Genomic DNA, 19,558 nt, shown 5'->3' on the forward strand with positions numbered 1-19,558 from the left:
TGACGACATTTGCGCTGACTAACACTCTCTGGGTCCCGAACTCCTTGCCCACCTTTTCTACCCACGATAAGCTACGCGATGCCGTTCGTCCCGACGTGCGGCTCCTCCCGCGCCGCGATTTCAGGCGAGACTCCGACGCCGACACTGGGGACTGCGTCGATCTCGGGGTTCACGAGCAGAAGCTTTGCCTTGCCCCTGTCCGTCTGTTTTCATCGAATGAAATCGCGTTCATCTGTCATCATGCTTATGCGGGCCTACGATTATATCGGCGGGTGGGCATCCAACGATGTCTGAATATCCCACAATAACGGGTCCCTCTGTCTCTACCTTATATCGGCTAGCTGGCCATTCTCTATTTTCTCTTCCTTCTCTCCCGTGAAGTCTCCTTGTCCGATAATATAACCATGGCTTCGAGCACCGACTGCCAGCACTACCCTTTTCCTGGATTCTCTTGAGTCTCAGATAGACAGAGGATTCACCCAAATCATCAGGAGCACTCCATCAGTGCAGTCGATGGAAATCGAGAAATGGCGAACAGCGAGAATCAGAAACGCATGCCTTCAGTTTCGTCAAGAGAAGGGCCTGGGGTGACCAAGTCCTACGACCGGGCTGGTTAAACTGGGCAACTGTGCGGGATCCCAGTTCTGATGTTGCTTCAGACCTCGATTCGAGCAATCTTTGAAAACAAATTGGCCGACCATCCGGATCAATTGACAATCTCTAGGCTTTTCGTTTCATCCTCTTCAGTACTTCTTAACGGACTCTATGGCCGCTCTCCTCAAGATCCACGTACACCAGCGACCACCAAGCCTGTTAACCCCAATGACGGTCCTCTAGGGAGGGGTGCAGGGTGACGAGGGCGTCCAAATTAGCGGAAAGTCGCCTGACTCGACATCGCTGCGGGGTCCCAAGCACCCTAAGAGGGAAATCTTAAACGATACATCACCCGAACCAAATTCTCCCAATCCACATCTTTTGTTCTCACGCCTAATTGTCGGCGACATAGCAAGCATCATATCAGATAAGAGATCGTTCTCTGATAGCTGGCATTTGTTTCATATGCCTTGTGTCTATGGTTGATCACGGCATCCGGAAGCGCAATGTTACGACTCGCGATCGCACAGGCTGCGTGACCTGTCGCTCCCGCAGACTGAAATGCGACGAAAAGAAGCCCCATTGTAACAACGCAAGTCCACATCTCGCCAGTCTTGTCAAGTTTGGCTCTGACTGTGACTCCATCTAGTGTACAAGGCTCAATCTCGAGTGCGGCGGTTATGCGACACCGATCAAGTTCAGAGATCAGACAGATCTGCTGAAGCGGAAACATGGCAGAAAACGCAAAGAAAAGGCACAAACGCCAGCTCCGACTGAGCCATCGCCTTCGTCGAATGCCCAAGACAGTGTAGAACCGACATTGCAGTCGCATCAAGTTAGCCAGCATGTTGTGACACCGGGAGATGAAACTTTCCATTCGGCTGACGAAAGCCATCAAACCTTTGACGAATCACAAGAATTATCCCACTATGAGGCGGCCGCGTCACTCGCCCTGATATCTGGAGGCATTCACCAGGACTCACTGGTTCCTGCTGGTGGGCATCAAACAGAATCGCCCTCGTTCTACACGCCATTTGACGACACGACTCTGCAAGCTGATTCCACTCTCGGTGGACTAGAAGAATCCAATGCGGATGATGGGCTTAACACCTCTTATCAGGGCGTAGCCACGCCGAGTTCCACGCCAGTTTACCCACGTATTGACTCGCCTTTGCTGCGACGAAGACAGTCAGAACAGGCGAATCGGCAATTGACTTCAGTGCCAACGATTCCAGTCGGCTTGTTGGAGAGCGCAAAGTTTGCCGAGGACATGGTGTTTTATCACCATTTCACGGATACCTCTCCGTACGGCACCCTCTCAATCTTGTCACTGAATGATATCCTACAGGCTGAGCACCTTGACAAGGCCTTCTTCCACGCTGCATTGGCCTTGGCGGCGCTGGATATCTCTCAGGCAAGGCCGACGGAGGCGCTCGGTAGTAAGGCGGCACTGCAAGCCCTCGATCACTTTGTCACTGCCCTCGGCACGGTGCGTATGGCACAGCTCGACGATGAAGGGGTCGCTACGGGCTGTCCGCCGAACCAAGATAACGCCATCTCATGGCTGGCGACTCTTCTACTGCTAGCCAACTTTGAACTACAGAGAGGCCAGATGAAATTGTGGTACATCCATAGCCGGGCTGCGGTCACCTTCCTGTCCCAACACCTCAACCGCATGCAGGATTCGCCGGTGGGAGAGTCGCTCATCCGATCTTTCTCGAGGATCGCCGCGCTTCTGGACATCTTTGACAGGGCATACTCTGTACGATACAGCATAGCGTCTCCAGACGTTTCAGACTCTTTAAGCAGATCTCTAGTAAACTCGCCTCATTCGGCAGACCGGCTGCTCTTCATCCTACCGCGGGTCATCAAGCTGGAAGAAGAGTGGAGGAGCAACCCCCAACACGACCTTCACTGGCGAGAGCAAGCAGAAAGCCTTATCGAGGAGTTAAAAGCCTGGCGAAAGACCGTGCCTGACTGTGACGTGCCACCCTTACACGAGCACACCGCAAACCCTTACAATGAAGATGCAGAAGGACCTGGCATCTCCATCAGGCCCCTCAGCATCCCGGACGCCCCAGAGCCCGTCAAGGCTGCAACAACCTTCATGCACTACCTCGTGTCTCTCCTCCGCTTGGAAACGAGATACCTGCCCGGCGCAGTACGCCAACTACCCCCCAAAGCAAAGAAAATCGTCCTCCTCGTCTGCCGCCTGGCAGCAGGCGTACCCTACGCCTCCTGCGCGGCGGTCAACGCATACTCCCACGGCATGGTCGCGGCGATGATGAACTGCTATCACATGTCGGAGGAGCAGGAGGTCAAGGACTGGGTCAAGAATTGGATCGCTGGATTCCCGCGGGAGAGGGAGGGCATCTGGAACGTGCGACACGCGCACCGCGTGCTGAATTACGTTGACCAAGAATACACGCGTCGCGGCTCGCGCTACAACTGGGAGATCATCAAAGTTCGACTGATAGACCTGGAGACAGATGCCACGCCAAGCGAGGACGAGGAGACGGACCCTGACAAGTTTTCGGTCGAGATTTATTCGCGGTGTAAACGGGGTTGGAGCATTGACTTTGTAGAAATACCGTAATAGGAAATCCGGAACGCCCATGCTTGTGGACTCCCAGCGCACCAATGACGATGATGACAATGGATTTTTGTGAAAATGAGAAGATCTCGGAATGTGGGCTCGGTATCCGATGACATGCAGGTCCCATCGCCGAGGATTTTTGGCTGACTTTTCTGCGGAATGACGGGCGCCGGCCGGCGGGCCTCCGATCGTCAACCGGTCGGTGTGGGGACGGTTTAGCGTGCTCGTTCTCATTTGCCGTATTGGGTAATTCCAACAAATGGTTCAGGTCCATCACTTGCAGCTCATCCTGCTCTGCCATCACAGCAATTGAGCTTAAGCTCGAGCTGGAGGATGATGTCAAGACAGAAAGGCGCTTATCCGGGAGTTTGTAGTTATAAAATCTGGACGCGCGCTCTCGATGTGCACGGTGAACAACAAATTAGGACATCCTACTCGTAATTGGAATTCTTGAGCTTCGTCCACCACCAGAATATCCAGATTCATCTCCGTTCCTACCATTGAGTCAAGACATCAAGATGAGTCCCAGCGCTATCAGCACATCTTCGGCGACATTGCCAAAAGCGAGTGATCTGCCCGACAATGGACACCCTTACGCAGAATTGGACGTCACCAAGATGCTCAAGACTCTTGTCCCCGAGGCAGACCAACTGCCCGTCCCAGATGCCCACGATCCAGTGAGATTAGGCCAGAACTGTACAACGGCACACATGGTACAAGTCCCATGGGCTATGCAAAGTGGCTGGGGAACACCCGTAATGAGTCCCTACGGCAAGATCGCCCTCGAGCCAACAGCAAGCGTCCTACACTACGCCACGGAGTCCTTCGTAAGTCCAAATACTACACAAGAGAAGCTTTTGAACACGAATTTCTTCTTCCCGATTCATGGACCCAAGAACTGACACCCTTACCAGGAAGGAATGAAAGCCTACCGAGGCCACGACAACAAACTCCGCCTCTTTCGCCCAGACCTCAACTGCGCCCGCCTTCTGAAGTCCAACGCCCGCGTAGGCCTCCCCTCCTTCAACCCCTCCGCCCTCCTCGCCATCATCACCACCTACCTCGGCACAGAATGCCCTCGCTGGCTCCCAGACCCCGGCACAAACCTCTACGTCCGCCCCGCCATGGTCGGGAGCGGCTCCGCGCTCGGTATCAACCAGCCGCCCGAAGCCTTATCCTTCCTCTTTGCCGCGCTCTTCCCGCAGTCTCTGGGAGGAGGATCGACGAATGCGCCGCACCCGGGCATCAAGTTGCTCGCTAGCAGCCCCGAGCATATCCGCGCCTGGCCTGGCGGGTTCGGGTCCGCGAAGGTGGGCGCGAATTACGGGCCTGCTATGGTTTCGCATGCGGCGGCTAAGGCGCAGGGGTGTACGCAGACGTTGTGGTTGTTTGGGGAGGAGAGGATCGTTACTGTTGGTATACACGTAGGCAGGTCAGACCTTTTGGTCGCGACTAGGTCAATAGGTCAGTATAGGTCTATATTGCGTGTGTGTAGGAGGGGAAGATCGTGGGCAGAGCCCGCGGTCCCTTAGTGGGTATAGGTAGGTGGAAGGGTCCGTCTGCACGGGCCTAGACTGCCTACCTACTACCCCTACCTAACTACCTAATAGGGCCCCTTTTCTACCTCGTAATCTAATATTAGCAGTCTTCTACTTTTATAATAAAAAAGGCTAGAATAGGGGCTAGGTCCCCCGCTAGCGAGAACTAGTAATAGAATTTATAATTAATCCCCTATTTAAAAATACCTAAAGTTATATACTAAAATTTTAGTATAGTTTTTATTATAATTATTTATATAGAAATTTTAGTATCCCCTCTGTTTAATTACTTCCTAATCCTTTAATATATATAATTTATATACCTAAACTCTTTAAAAATCGTTAAATCTAGCGTAATTAAAAAAAAGCTTTTTATTAATCTAACTACGCCCCGAATACGTATATTTCTTTTTAAACTAAAGCCTAAGAAGTATATACGTTTACTAAACGACTTACTATTTATAATATATTATTATTTTAACTACGTATTACTTATCCTTTTATTTTAATTATAATAATTCTTTTATTAACGAATCGTTCGAGGGACTTATTTAATATACTTTTTATAAACTTATTAACTAGGTTATTATTATTACTAATTTAATAAATTTTATAAAGCTCGCGGCGTTTATATAATTACTTAAGTATTATAATATTTATTATAAAGCGCTTTTCTTTTATAATACTTAGCTTAACGAGGTATTTATATAATAAATATAAATCTATATAAACTATAATAGGGATCTTTAGAACGTCGAGTTATTTAGTAATAAAGTCTAAGGTAGTTAAGATAGTATAGGTAACATTAATACTTATAACTATTTTATAGACTTTTAATACTAATACGCTCTAAGTAATCCTTTTACTTTTCGTAGAGCTATAATAAATAATATTATTATTAATTATAAAGCTCTTATTAATCTATTTTTTATTTATAAAGATAATAATATAACTTAGTTATAAAGTATAATTAGTGTTATTTATAAATAACTTATTTATAAAAATAAAGAGTTTAGTTATAATTAGATTTAATAATATAAATATAAGCCCTCGGTTTAAGTAATTTATTTACTATTTAATATAACGGTTTAGCGTAGCGTAGTTAATAAATAATAAATTTACTTAATATTAAGTAATAAATAACGTATTAAAAGCTACTTCTAATTAATAAATTAATATAATATAAGTACCTCGAGCTTATTACTTAACGAATTATTATTTAATATTTAATACTAAAAGGTTAATCTATTAAAGCTTCTTCCCTTAGTTTTTCTATTTAAGTACTATATTAATACTTTTTAATAAGATAATCCTATTATTAAAAATAAGTAGCTCGTTAATTAATAATTATTATTTTAGTTTAATTAGTAGCTTAGCGCGCTTAAGCTCGGTTTCTTCTTTTTAATGAAAAGTCTTATTTAATAATTTAATAATATTATCGGTCTATATATTAATAATACTAAATAATCCGCTTTTTCCTATCGAGACTAATAAGTATAGATCGAACGTAGATATTATTATTTAGAGCATTTTTAAATAATACTTATTATATATTACTTATTAATAAATACTAAATTCTATAAGACTATATAATAGCTATATAACATATAAAATAGTACCCTTAGGATATAAATAATAAATCCGAGCTAGTAATTAAGTAAAAACCTTATAATAAAGAGGTTAGCTTAATTATATATATACTTAGGTAATATTTCGTAATTAAATAACGTAGCTTTTTAAAATTAGGGTCGGGGCTAAGGCGAGGATTAGATATTAATTAATTTTTTAAATTATTAATAATTACGTAAAAATCTCTTTTTTCTTCTTATTATTATACCCTTATATAACTAAATAAGACTTTTTAATAAGGTTAAGTCTTAGGTTCTTAATCTCGTTAATAAATCGAAACTTAAATATCTTTATATCTTTATATTTAGGGCTAAGTTAAATAAATTTAATTACCCCTCTTTTTATTAGTCCTAAAAGCTCCTTACTAATAAATTCTATAAAAGGTACTCTTAGGGTAATAATAATACCCTTATTATAGAGCTTAATAACTAGCTTAAGATTTACTTTTTTTTTAAATATAAAATAAGTTATAATTATAAAAATATTACTGCGGCCGCGCTATATTAATATTCTTTTAGTCTTTTTACTCTATAATAAAGGGTTATTATTAATTATAATAATAATTTTATTAAAAACTTTATTTATAGTAGCGCTATTATTAATTAGCTAGTTAATTACGGGGATTAATAAGTAATTAACGTGCTTTATTATCGTAACTAGTAGCTTAGGATCGACCTCCTTTAAGTACTAGGGTTTAATTATAGTAGCTTAAAAACTTATTAAGCTATAAAGCAATTTTATTACGTAAGTAGTACTATTTATTAAAACGAGCTTAAATAGGCCTTTTTATCCCTTACTTTCCTATTAAACTTTAATATTTAACTATAATAATAAATTAATAATATAAGAGATATTAAGTCCGTTTTAAATAACTAGTACTTCGTTTATTTACTTACTAATATAAAGTCTACGGACTTCCCTTATTACTTTTTTAACTACTTCTATACGTTAAGTAATATTTAATAATAATAAAAATTCGTTAGAAGTGCGTAAAAAACCTTTAAAAACGAGGAGTATAAGAACGAGGCCGTTTAGGCTAACTATATTATTAACTACTTTAATTATGGCCTAAAATATAGCCTCCGCGCTTATTAATAAGTATTTATTTTAAATAATATTATATACTTTTTTAAGTACCGCGTAGTATTTCTTAGCCTTATTAATACTATTATAAGTTTTAATAAATACTTCTTTAACTTTAATAAATATAGATTTAATAAAAGATTTAAACTCTACGGCGCTAAAGTTCTTATTAATATTTATAATAATTTAGGTTAGTAAACCGAGGTAAATATCGATTTAATATAGCTAAAGAGCCTCCTATATATACTTTATAATTATATCCGCAAGGAACCTTATTACTTAAAAAGAAGTAATAATATTAATAACGTAAAGTACTAATCGGTTAGTACCCTTATAATTTATTAAGTATATTACGTTAATTACGACTTTATAATTAAAATCGTAATTATTTCGTAGGGTAAATTTAAATCGGCTAAGGGTAGTAGCGTTAAGTTAATATTATTAATAAATCTTTATAAGCTTTTTAAAAGCTACGATCTTTATATTATTACTAAATTACTAAAGTAGTTTTAAGAAACGAGGAACCGAAAGGTAGTTAAAGCGCTAATATAAGCGGCGTAATTTACTTTTCATTAAATAGTTAGTAATAGCTTTTTTATTATTAAGGAGTAGAAGCTAAGGGTATCCCTATTTACAAATAATAAGTACTATAATATCTTCCTTAACTAATAAGTTATTAATATTATTAAAGTATACTCTTAGCTTATTTATATCCCTTAGGTAGTATAAAAAAGGAGTATTAGTTAATAAAATATAAAAAGTAATATTATTAAATAGGGTACTAACGACCGTAAATCTTAATAACCTTATGGGTTTATTATTACTAAATTAAATACTTACCTCGCCGGCTTTAGAAATATTAAAAATAACTTCGGGTCGTTACTATTATAATACGAGGAGTTAAGGGTAGCCCGTAGTTAAGAATTTTATAGCGCTAGTATTAAGTATAATACTTTAAAAATCCCCTAACGAGTACTTCTTATTTAATAAAAAAGAGGTTATTAGTTCTATAAGCTTAGTTAACTCGTTAATAAAAATAATATTAATAAAACTATACTTTATTACTTAAGTAGTAAGGATATTTATAAAAGTTCTATTATTAATAATAGTCGTAAAGTATATTATTAAGATCTAAACTTCGTTTTTATAATTATTTTTATAATTAAAGTCGAGGCTATTAAAATATTAGATTATAATATTATTATTATCGTCGTTATTAATAAGGGTAGTTCCCTTATAAAAAGCGAGGAACTATAAATATAAGCTCGGTATAAATCTCTTATTTCTTTTTTTATTATCTTTATACTTCTTATATACTTAACGTCGCTCTTCTTTTAAATACTTAGTTAACTAATAGCCGGTTTTATAATAAATAAAATACTTTTTATTAATAATATTACGGCCGCGTTAATTCTATTTATTAAATCGGGTCTTTTTATTAAAGCTACTATAAGTATAATCGGTTTAGTAAATAGCGGGGACCTCTTTATTTTAAATACTATTTTAAAAATACTACTACTACTTACTACGGTCGCGCTCTCTTTTTATAATATTAATTAAAGTACTAAGTTAATAGTAAATATTAATAAATATAAGTACTGGGTTAAGTATAATAAGTTTATATTCTAGTATATTACTTACGTAATAGAGGAGTTAGTCGCTTATATTAAAAATAGATCCCTAAGTAACTAGTGCTTTATAAAAGATTATAATATAGTTAATTAGTACTTATAGAATTTATTAATTCAACTTACCTAAGTTGTCGTAAATTATAAAGTATTAATAAAGGTTATAGAGCTTAGTAAGGTAGTTTTAATAGCTCGTAAATAGCTCGAAGTATTCCTAAATCCTTTAGTATATTATATTAAAGCTAAGCGGGTTAAAAATATTATTAGGTTAGTTAAAATAAAAAGTTAACGCCCTTCTCTTAAGTATATTTAAAAAAGTACTAAAATAATATCGTTTACTAATTCTTACTTATTAATATAGTACTTTAAAGATCTAAAACTTCTTATTAAAAATATTATACTTCTCGTTACTATACTTATTCTTATTATTATAAAGCTTAATAAAGTTAATTAATTAATAAGTATTAAATATAATATCGTTTTTAGTTTTTATATTAAAGTATAGTATCTAACGGGGTAAATTTCGTTGTTAAGTAATAATAACTTTATTTTTTAGTTCTTCCTCTTCTTTTTTTTAAAAAAATAATAAGTCGGTTAATTAATAATAAGGCTAAGGTTAGAATCTTAATTACTAAAATTAAGTAAGTTAGGGTTATATAGATTCCCTTATTATCTCTCTAGCTTATTAAATAAGATCGTTAATATTTACTAATTATAAGAATAATAAATAAAAAAAGTAAAGATTATAATATAATATATTGAAGTATTTAATACGGCTATAATAAGCTACGATCTTTTTAAAAGTCTAAGTAGGGAAGTATTAAGTATTAAAAGCACTAGCGATCTTTTTTTTTATTTAACTACGATCTCTAATTATTAAATTAATACTATTATTTATAAAAAAGTCTTTTAGCTTTTTAAGAATCGTACTTTCTATTCTTAAAAAGTCCCCTATTTCCTAGCTTTAGAAATCGGTCTTAAAGTCCTTTTATAGCTCCTTGCCCGTTAGGCCGTCTTAGTAATAATATTTTATTATATAAAGGATAAAAGTATTAAGCTTTTTATTATTTATAAGGGCGGGTATAATATTAAATAAGCCTTATTAAGTTAAATTAACGTAATCTTATTAATAAATTAAAATTAAGTATAGTTTTATAATTTAAGAATATAAGTAGGCTAGAGGTAATATTAACTAATTATTAAACCCTTCTTACTTATTACTAAGGCCGGCGGTTATTATAATATATTTATAAAATAAGTTATATAATAAAAGATTATTATAAAATATAATTATTATATTATAATTATAATATAACGTTAGTTAGGTTAAAAAGAGTAATAAGTTAGTTATAATAATCGTTTTAATAGTAGTAGGCGGGCTACTATTATTAATTAAAAAATTCTACTCTTTTAATAAGGTATATAAACAGAAAGTTACTAAGGTTAGCAAAAGGTTATAAAAAAAGAAAAAAGGCCTTTTATAACCGTATTTCTAATAATAAATAAAGGATTCCGTTAGTTACTAATTAATAATTCCTTTTAATACTTCTCGTACTTTATTTTACTAGTCTAGTCTCGGAGCTTTTATTAGGTTAAAAAGAGGTGGATTTATTAGTAATATAAAATAGATCCTTATTATTACTACTATCGAGATCTTTTCCTTTTTTTAATATCTTAAAATACTTCGCTATTAATAAGAGATTTATTATTAACGTACTTATAATTCTAAAAGTTTTATTATTACTAAGTATTAATACGCTAGCGATCGTTAAATTAATCTCTTAATAATTAATCTCCTCTTACTTATTACTAATTTAAAATAGTACTTAGTTATAATATATTTAAAATAAATTCCTCTATAAGTAGTTTAATTAAAAAGAAGTTAATAGTAGTAATAAGGCTAGTAAAGATAATATTAATAATAAAAGCGAGGTTAATAATAATAATAAAATAGTTAATCCTTTTATAATAATAATCTTAATAAAAAAGATCGTATATAATAAAGCGCGCTCTTAATAACCCGTAACTAGTTAATTAGTTATTAATTAGTAATAATAAAAAAGAGGTAAGGTAATATAAACTAAGCCGCTTATCGTTAGTTAAATAAATAGAACTAAGTTAATAAATTAGAATAACTAATAAAGTAAGTCGAGGCTATCTCTTTTATAGTTATATCCTTACTAACCTATAATAAAAATATATATATAATTTAATTACTAATTAATATTAGTATATATATAAGTAGGTTAGACCTTTTAGTTATAACTAGGTTAATAAGTTAGTATAGGTCTATATTACGTATATATAGGAGGGGAAGATCGTGGGCAGAGCCCGCGGTCCCTCAGTAGGTATAGGTAGGTAGAAGGGTCCGTCTGCACGGGCCCAGACTGCCTACCTACCACCCCTACCTAACTACCTAATAGGGCCCCTTTTCTGCCTCGTAATCCAACAGTTACGGAGGCTGGGGCGAGTAATTTCTTTGTTGTGTGGAGGAAGAAGGGGGGTGAAGGGATTGAGCTTGTAACTAGTTCTTTGGACACGGAGGTTATCCTGGATGGCATCACTCGACGGAGTGTTTTGGAGGTTGCGAGGGAGAGGCTGACGCGGGAGTCGACGGCTGAGACTGAGCTTGCCCCGCTGGATGTTGTCGAGCGGCCGTTTACTATGGGTGAGGTTGCGGAAGCATATGAGGAAGGTCGGCTAGTGGAGGCCTTTGTTTCTGGCACCGCGGTAAGTTTAACATGTGTCTTTCTGGCTGCTCAATTTCTCTTAGCTAACGGGTCATTGACAGATGTTTATCACCCCGGTTTCCGTGATCAAGTATGGCGACACTGAGATTCAATTCCCCATGATGGTTACTGATGAGGGGCACAAGACACCGCGCTCCGCATACTCCAACACCATCAAATCCTGGTTGGAGGATATCATCTACGGTCGAGTAGAACACGAATGGGGATACGTCGTTGCTGAGCAGTGAAAGGCAATTCAGGAACGGATTTCCTGCCTCACTGAAAGAAGCGTATGATAGATGAAACGAAGACGAAGGTGTGACTATAGTTGGAGAATGGGTTGCATTTTCTTGTTCACGTACCTTAGATCTCAGAGAACATAGAACTCAGAGTTGACAGAAGGCCGATTTATCACCGTTGTCAGAGTAAAGCGTATCATATGTCTGCTTGTTACCTTACTTACTCGATTAATATCTTCTGAAAGTCCGCAACGGCGCAGCCACTTACTCTCAAAGGAGATATCTGGACAATCAAGCCTATGATCGAGCCTAGCCGCTTGTCGAGGCAGCAGTGGGAGCTTATGATTGATGCAACAAAAGAGCAAGAGAATTGCGAGCAGCACACTCGTAATGGCATATGGTGTTTGGCGGTATGGACTACATATGAAAATCAAGTGTGAAACAACTTCATTTCTATCCAGTTCCCGATGTCATGCTGATCATGCGTCTGCAATGACTTTTGAGTGATATCTTTTACTACATTATTCTCACAGACTTATCCAACCGCATCCTGGCTTGAAACGCCTTACGTCAAATTCGAACAGGCAAAGAAGTCATCTACTGACTTCAAGGCCATCAACGCATGGTTCTGTCTGGTCGTTAGCAAAAAGAGTCTTACTGCAACGGGCGCAACTCAAGCGTCTACCTTCATTGAATCGTGGGTGAGTCCTCCGAGATGAGGTAAAAGTGTCACGCTGTCGTGATTCAGTAATCTTGGGTTTACGTTTGGTCTACAAGTTTTAGCTTTGCACAGGCAGTATGAAGAGACTATGACATCAGAAACTCACTCGTTGTAGTGAACATCCAGCCCAGCCGCTGCGACAGTGCCGCTGTCGATGGCATCACACAGCGCTTCCTCATCTATACAACGACCCCTGGCCACATTGACGATTCGAATTCCTTTCTTCATCCCGGAGAAGACATCCTTCGACAGAAGATGATGTGTTGTTGGAGAGTAAGAGCATGCTAGAACCAAGCAGTCCACGGAAGCGACGAGGCCCTCAAGATCCTTATTGTTGGATTACGAGGCAGAAAAGGGGCCCTATTAGGTAGTTAGGTAGGGGTGGTAGGTAGGTAGTCTGGGCCCGTGCAGACGGACCCTTCTACCTACCTATACCTACTAAGGGACCGCGGGCTCTGCTTACGATCTTCCCCTCCTATATACATACACACGCAATAGACCTATACTGACCTATTGACCTAGTTGCGACCTAAAAGGTCTGACCTGCCTACGTATATACTAATACTAATTAGTAGTTAAATTATATATATATTTCTACCGTAAGGTAATAAGGATATAACTATAAAAGAGATAGCCTCGACCTACCTCACTAGTTATTCTAACTTATTAACTTAGTTCTATTTATCTAACTAATAATAAGCAGCTTAGTTTATATTACTTTAGCTCTCCTTTATTATTACTAATTAATAATTAATTAACTAGTCGTAGGCCGTTAAGAGCGCGCTTTATTATATACGATTTCTTTTACTAAGACTACTATTATAAAAAAATTAACTACTTTATTACTATTATTAACCTCGCTTCTATTATTAATATTATTTTTACTAGCCTTATTATTATTATTAACTTCTCTTTAATCGAACTATTTATAAAGGAATCTATTTTAAATATATTATAACTAAGTATTACTTTAAACTAATAATAAATAAAAGGAGATTAACTATTAAAAGATTAATTTAATAATTACTAGCGTACTAGCGCTTAGTAATAATAAGACCTTTAGAATTATAAATACGTTAATAGCGAATCTCTTGCTAATAGCGAAGTATTTTAAGATATTAAGAAAAAGAAAAGATCTTAATAATAGTAATAATAAGGATCTATTTTATATTATTAATAAATCTACTTCTTTTTAACTTAATAAAAGCTCTAAAACTAGATTAATAAAATAAAATACGAGAAGTACTAAAAGGAATTATTAATTAGTAGCTAACGGAATCCTTTATTTATTATTAAAAGTATAGTTATAAAAGGCCTTTTTTCTTTTTTTACGACCTTCTGCCGACTTTAATAACCTTTTATTTATATACCTCGTTAAAGGAGTAGAATTTTCTAGTTAATAATAGTAGCCCGCTCACATTTATTAAAACGATTATTATAACCGACCTACTACTCTTTTTACCCTAACTAACGTTATACTATAATTATAATATAACGATTATATCTTATAATAATTTTTTATTATATAACTTACTTTATAAATATATTATAATAACCGCCGGCCCTAGTAATAAGTAAGAAGGGTTTAACGATTAGTTAATATTACTTCTAGCCTACTTATACTTTTAAATTATAGAACTATACTTAATTCTAATTTACTAATAGGACTACGTTAACCTAACTTAATAGGGCTTATTTAATATTATACCCGCTCTTATAAATAATAAAAAGCTTAATACTTTTATTTTTTATATAATAAGATATTATTATTAAAATAGCTTAATAAGCGAGGAGCTATAAAAGGATTTTAAAACCGATTTCTAAAGCTAAGAAGTAGGGGATTTCTTAAGAATAGAAAGTATAATTCTTAAAAAGCTAAGAGACTTTTTTATAAATAATAGTATTAATTTAACGATTAGAAATCGTAGTTAAATAATAAAAAAGATCGCTAGTACCCTTAATACTTAATACTTCCTTACTTAGACTTCCGAGGAGATCGTAGCTTATTATAATTATACTGAATATTTTAATATATTATACTACGATTTTTACTTCTTTTACTTACTACTTCCGTAGTTAATAAATACTAATAATCTTATTTAATAAGTTAAAGGAATAATAAGGGAATTTATATAACCCTAACTTACTTAATCCTAATAATTAAAATTTCGACCTTAGCCTTACTATTAACTAACTAACCTACTACCTCTTTAAAAAAAAGAGGAGGAAGAACTAGAGAATAAAGTTATTATTACTTAATAACGAAATTTACCCCGTTAAATATTATACTTTAATATAGAAATTAAAAACGATATTATACTTAATACTTACTAATTAATTAACCTTACTAAGCTTTACGACGATAAGAATAAGTATAATAACGAGAAGTACGATATTTTTAATAAGAAGCTCTGGATTTTTAAAATATTATACTAATAGGTAGGAATTAGTAAACGATACTATTCCGGTACTTTCTTAAATATACTTAAAAAAAGGGTATTAACCTTTTATTTTAACTAACTTAGTAATATTTCTAACCCGCTTAGCTTCGACATAATATACTAAAGGACCTAAGAATACTTCGAGCTACTTATGAGTTATTAAAACTACCTCGCTAAGCTCTATAACTTTTATTAATATTCTATAATTTACGAGAACCTAAGTAAGTTGAACTAATAGATTTTATAAGCGCTAATTAACCGTATTATAATCCTTTACGAGGCACTAACTACTTAAGGATCTGTTTTTAATATAAATAACTAACTCCTTTATTATATAAGTAGTATCTTAAAATATAAACTTACTATACTTAACTTAGTACTTATATTTATTAGTATCTATTACTAGCTTAGTATTTTAATTAATATTATAGAGAGAGAGCGCAACTATAGTAAGTAGTAATAGTATTTTTAAAATAGTACTTATAACAAAGAGGTCCCCGCTATTTATTAAACTAACCGCACTTATAGTAACTTTAGTAAAAAGACCTAATTTAATAAGTAGAATTAACGCGGCCGTAGTACTACTAATAAAAAGTATTTTATTTATTATAAAACCGGCTATTAGTTAACTAAGTACTTAGAAAAAGAGCGAGGTTAAGTATATAAAAAGTATAAAAAAAATAAAAAAAAATAAGAGGTCTATACTAAGCTTATACTTATAGTTCCTTATTTTTTATAAGGGAACTGCCCTTATTAACGACGACGACGACGATAATAATACTATAATTTAATACTTTAATAGCCTCGATTTTGATTATAAAGATAATTACGAGGACGAAGTTTAGATCTTAATAATATACCTTACGACTACTATTAATAACAGAACCCTTATAAATATTCTTATTACTTAAGTAATAGAGTATAGTCTTATTAATACTACTTTTATTAATAAGTTAACTAAGCTTATAAAACTAGCGACCTCTTTTTCGTTAAATAAAAAGTACTTATTAAGGGACTTTTAAAGTATTATACCTAATACTAGCGCTATAGAATTTTTAATTACGGGCTACTTTTAATTCCTCGTATTATAGTAGCGATAACCCGAAGTTATTCTTAATACTTTTAGAGCCGGCGAGGTAGGTATTTAATTTAGTAATAGCGAACCCGTAAAGTTATTAAGATCTACGGTTATTAATACCCTATTTAATAATATTACTTTTTACGTTTTACTAACTAATACTCCTTTTTTATACTACTTAAGGGATATAAATAAGCTAGGAGTATATTTTAATAATATTAATAACTTATTAGTTAAGGGAGATATTATAGTACTTATTATTTATAAATAGGGATACCCTTAGCCTTTACTCTTTAATAATAAGAAAGCTATTATTAACTACTTAATAAAAGGCAAATTACGTTACTTATATCGGCGCTTTAGCTACTCTTTAGTTCTTTATCTCCTAAAGCTACTCTAATAGTTTAATAACGATATAAAAATCGTAGCCCTCGAGAAGCTTATAAAGATTTACTAATAATACTAACTTAACGCTACTACCCCTAGCCGATTTAAATTTACCCTACGAAATAATTACGATTTTAATTATAAAGTCGTAATTAACGTAATATACTTAATAAATTATAAAAGTACTAATTAATTAGTATTTTACGTCGTTAATACTATTACTTCTTTTTAAATAATAAGGTTCTTTACGGATATAATTACGAAGTATATATAGGAGGCTTTTTAATTATATTAGATCGACGTTTATTTCGGTCCGCTAGATTAAATTATTATAAATACTAATAAGAACTTTAGTGCTATAGAGTTTAAATTCTTTACTAAATCTATGTTTATTAAGGTTAAGGAAGTACCCGTTAAAGCTTATAATAGTATTAATAAAGCTAAGAGATACTACGTAGTACTTAAAAAAGTATATAATATTATTTAAAATAAGTACTTATTAATAAGCGCAGAGGCTATACTTTAGGCCGTAATTAAAGTAATTAATAATATAGTTAGCTTAAATAGCCTCGTTTTAATACTCTTCGTTTTTAAAGCTTTTTTGCGCACTTCTAACGAATCTCTACCGTTACTAAATATTACTTAATATATAGAGGTAGTTAAAAAAGTAATAAGGGAAGTCCGTAAACTTTATATTAATAAGTAAGTAAGCGAGGTACTAGCTACTTAAAACGGACTAAATATCTCTTATATTATTAATTTATTATTATAATTAGATATTAAAATCTAGTAAGAAAGTAAGGGATAAAAAGGCTTATTTAAGCTTATTTTAATAAATAGTACTACTTACATAATAAAATTACCTTACGGCCTAATAAGCTTCTAAGCTACTATAATTAAACCTTAATATTTAAAAGAGGTCGACCCCGAGCTACTAGTTACGATAATAAAGTATATTAACTGCTTATTAATCCCCGTAGTTAACTAGTTAACTAATAATAGCGCCGCTATAAACGAAGTTTTTAATAAAATCGTCGTTATAATTAATAATAACCCTTTATTATAGAGTAAGAGGACTAAAAAAATATTAATATAACGTAGCTATAGTAATACTTTTATAACTACGACTTACCTTATATTTAAGGAAAAAGTAAATCTTAAGCTAGTTACTAAGCTCCGTAATAAGGGTATTATTATTACCTTAAGAATACCTTTTATAAAATTTATTAATAAGGAGCTTTTAGGACTAGTAGAGAGAGGGGTAATTAAATTCGTTTAATTTAGCCTTAAATATAAGGATATAAGGATATTTAAGTTTTAATTCGTTAACGAAATTAAGAACTTAGGACTTAACCTTATCGAAAAGTCTTACTTAGTTATATAAGGGTATAATAACGAGAGGAAGAAGGAAATCTTTATATAATTATTAATAATTTAAAAAACTAATTAACGTCTAATCCTTACCCTAGCCCCGACCCTAATCTGGGAAGGCTATATTATTTAGTTACGAGATATTACTTAAGTATATATATAATTAAGCTAACCTCTTTATTATAAGGTTTTTACCTAATTACTAGCTCGGATTTATTATTTATACCCTAAGGGCACTATTTTATATATTATATAGCTATTATATAGTTTTATAAAATCTAATACTTATTAGTAAGTAATATATAGTAAGTATTATTTAAAAATACTCTAAATAATAATATTTACGTTCGATCTATACTTATCAATCTTAATAAGAAAAAGCGGATTATTCGGTATTATTAATATATAGACTAATAATATTATTAGATTATTAAATAAGACTTTTAGCTAAAAGGAAGAAACCGAGCTTAAGCGTACTAAGCTACTAGCTAAATTAAAATAATAACTATTAGCCGACGAGCCGCTTATCTTTAATAGTAGGATTATTTTATTAAAAAGTATTAATATAATACTTAGATAGAAGAACTAAGGGAAGAAGCTTAAGTAGGTTAACCCCTTAGTATTAGATATTAAATAATTATTTATTAAGTAGTAAGCTCGAGGTACTTATATTATATTAATTTACTAACTAGAGATAGCTTTTAATACGTTATTTACTACTTAATACTAAGTAGATCCGTCGTTTATTAACTACGCTATGCTAAACCGTTATATTAAATAATAAATAGATTACTTAGACTAAGGGCTTATATTCGTACTATTAAATCTAACTATAACTAAACTCTTTATTTTCGTAAATAGGTTATTTATAAATAATACTAATTATACTTTATAACTAGGTTATATTATTATTTTTACGAATACAAAATAGACTAATAAGAGCTTTATAATTAATAATAATATTATTTACTATAGCTTTACGAAAAGTAAAAGGATTACTTAGAGCGTACTAGTATTAGAGGTTTATAAAATAGTTATAGGTATTAACGTTACTTATACTATCTTAACTACTTTAAACCTTATTACTAAATAACTTAACGTTCTAAAGATCCTTATTATAATCTATATAGATTTATATATATTATATAAATACCTTATTAAGCTAGGTATTACGAAAGAAAAGCGCTTTATAATAAATATTATAATACTTAAGTAATTATATAAACGCCGCAAGCCTTATAAAATCTATTAGATTAGTAGCGACGATAACTTAGCTAACGAGTTTATAAAAAGTATACTAAATAAGTCCTTTAAATAATTCGTTAATAAAGGAATTATTATAGTTAAGATAGAAGGATAGGTAATACGTAGTTAAAATAGTAATATATTATAAGTAATAAGTCGTTTAGCGAACGTATATACTTCTTAAGCTTTAGCTTAGAGAGAAACGTACGTATTTAGGGCGTAATTAGACTAATAAAAAGCTCTTTTTTAATTACGCTAGATTTAACAATTTCCGAGGAG

At 33.5% G+C, this 19,558-nt stretch overlaps 4 protein-coding genes across 4 annotated transcripts; 2 read left to right on the forward strand and 2 right to left on the reverse strand.

Annotated features, from left to right (window-relative positions):
* Positions 1–1,243: 1,243 nt before the first annotated feature.
* CLUP02_11290 (uncharacterized protein) lies at positions 1,244–4,722 on the forward strand (the record flags this gene model as incomplete). Its single annotated transcript, XM_049290258.1, has 5 exons — positions 1,244–3,149; positions 3,311–3,392; positions 3,459–3,556; positions 3,662–4,017; positions 4,105–4,722. Coding segments are annotated over 5 exons (3,060 nt in total), but the record flags the coding sequence as incomplete, so codon positions are not given.
* Positions 4,723–8,067: 3,345 nt separating this feature from the next.
* Positions 8,068–8,268, reverse strand: CLUP02_11291 (uncharacterized protein; the record flags this gene model as incomplete). Its single annotated transcript, XM_049290259.1, has 1 exon — positions 8,068–8,268. A coding segment is annotated over one exon (201 nt), but the record flags the coding sequence as incomplete, so codon positions are not given.
* A 3,254-nt stretch (positions 8,269–11,522) lies between these two features.
* Positions 11,523–12,045, forward strand: CLUP02_11292 (branched-chain-amino-acid aminotransferase; the record flags this gene model as incomplete). The annotated part of the gene is made up of 2 exons (XM_049290260.1): positions 11,523–11,798; positions 11,860–12,045. Coding segments are annotated over 2 exons (462 nt in total), but the record flags the coding sequence as incomplete, so codon positions are not given.
* Positions 12,046–12,601: 556 nt separating this feature from the next.
* On the reverse strand, positions 12,602–12,985 carry CLUP02_11293 (uncharacterized protein; the record flags this gene model as incomplete). Its single annotated transcript, XM_049290261.1, has 3 exons — positions 12,602–12,664; positions 12,722–12,806; positions 12,864–12,985. The coding sequence occupies 3 exons, from the start codon at positions 12,983–12,985 to the stop codon at positions 12,602–12,604; spliced, it is 270 nt and encodes an 89-aa protein (XP_049147406.1).
* Positions 12,986–19,558: the final 6,573 nt, after the last annotated feature.

The sequence above is a fragment of the Colletotrichum lupini genome, chromosome 5, assembly GCF_023278565.1.
Source record: "Colletotrichum lupini chromosome 5, complete sequence".
Taxonomy (NCBI): domain Eukaryota; kingdom Fungi; phylum Ascomycota; class Sordariomycetes; order Glomerellales; family Glomerellaceae; genus Colletotrichum; species Colletotrichum lupini.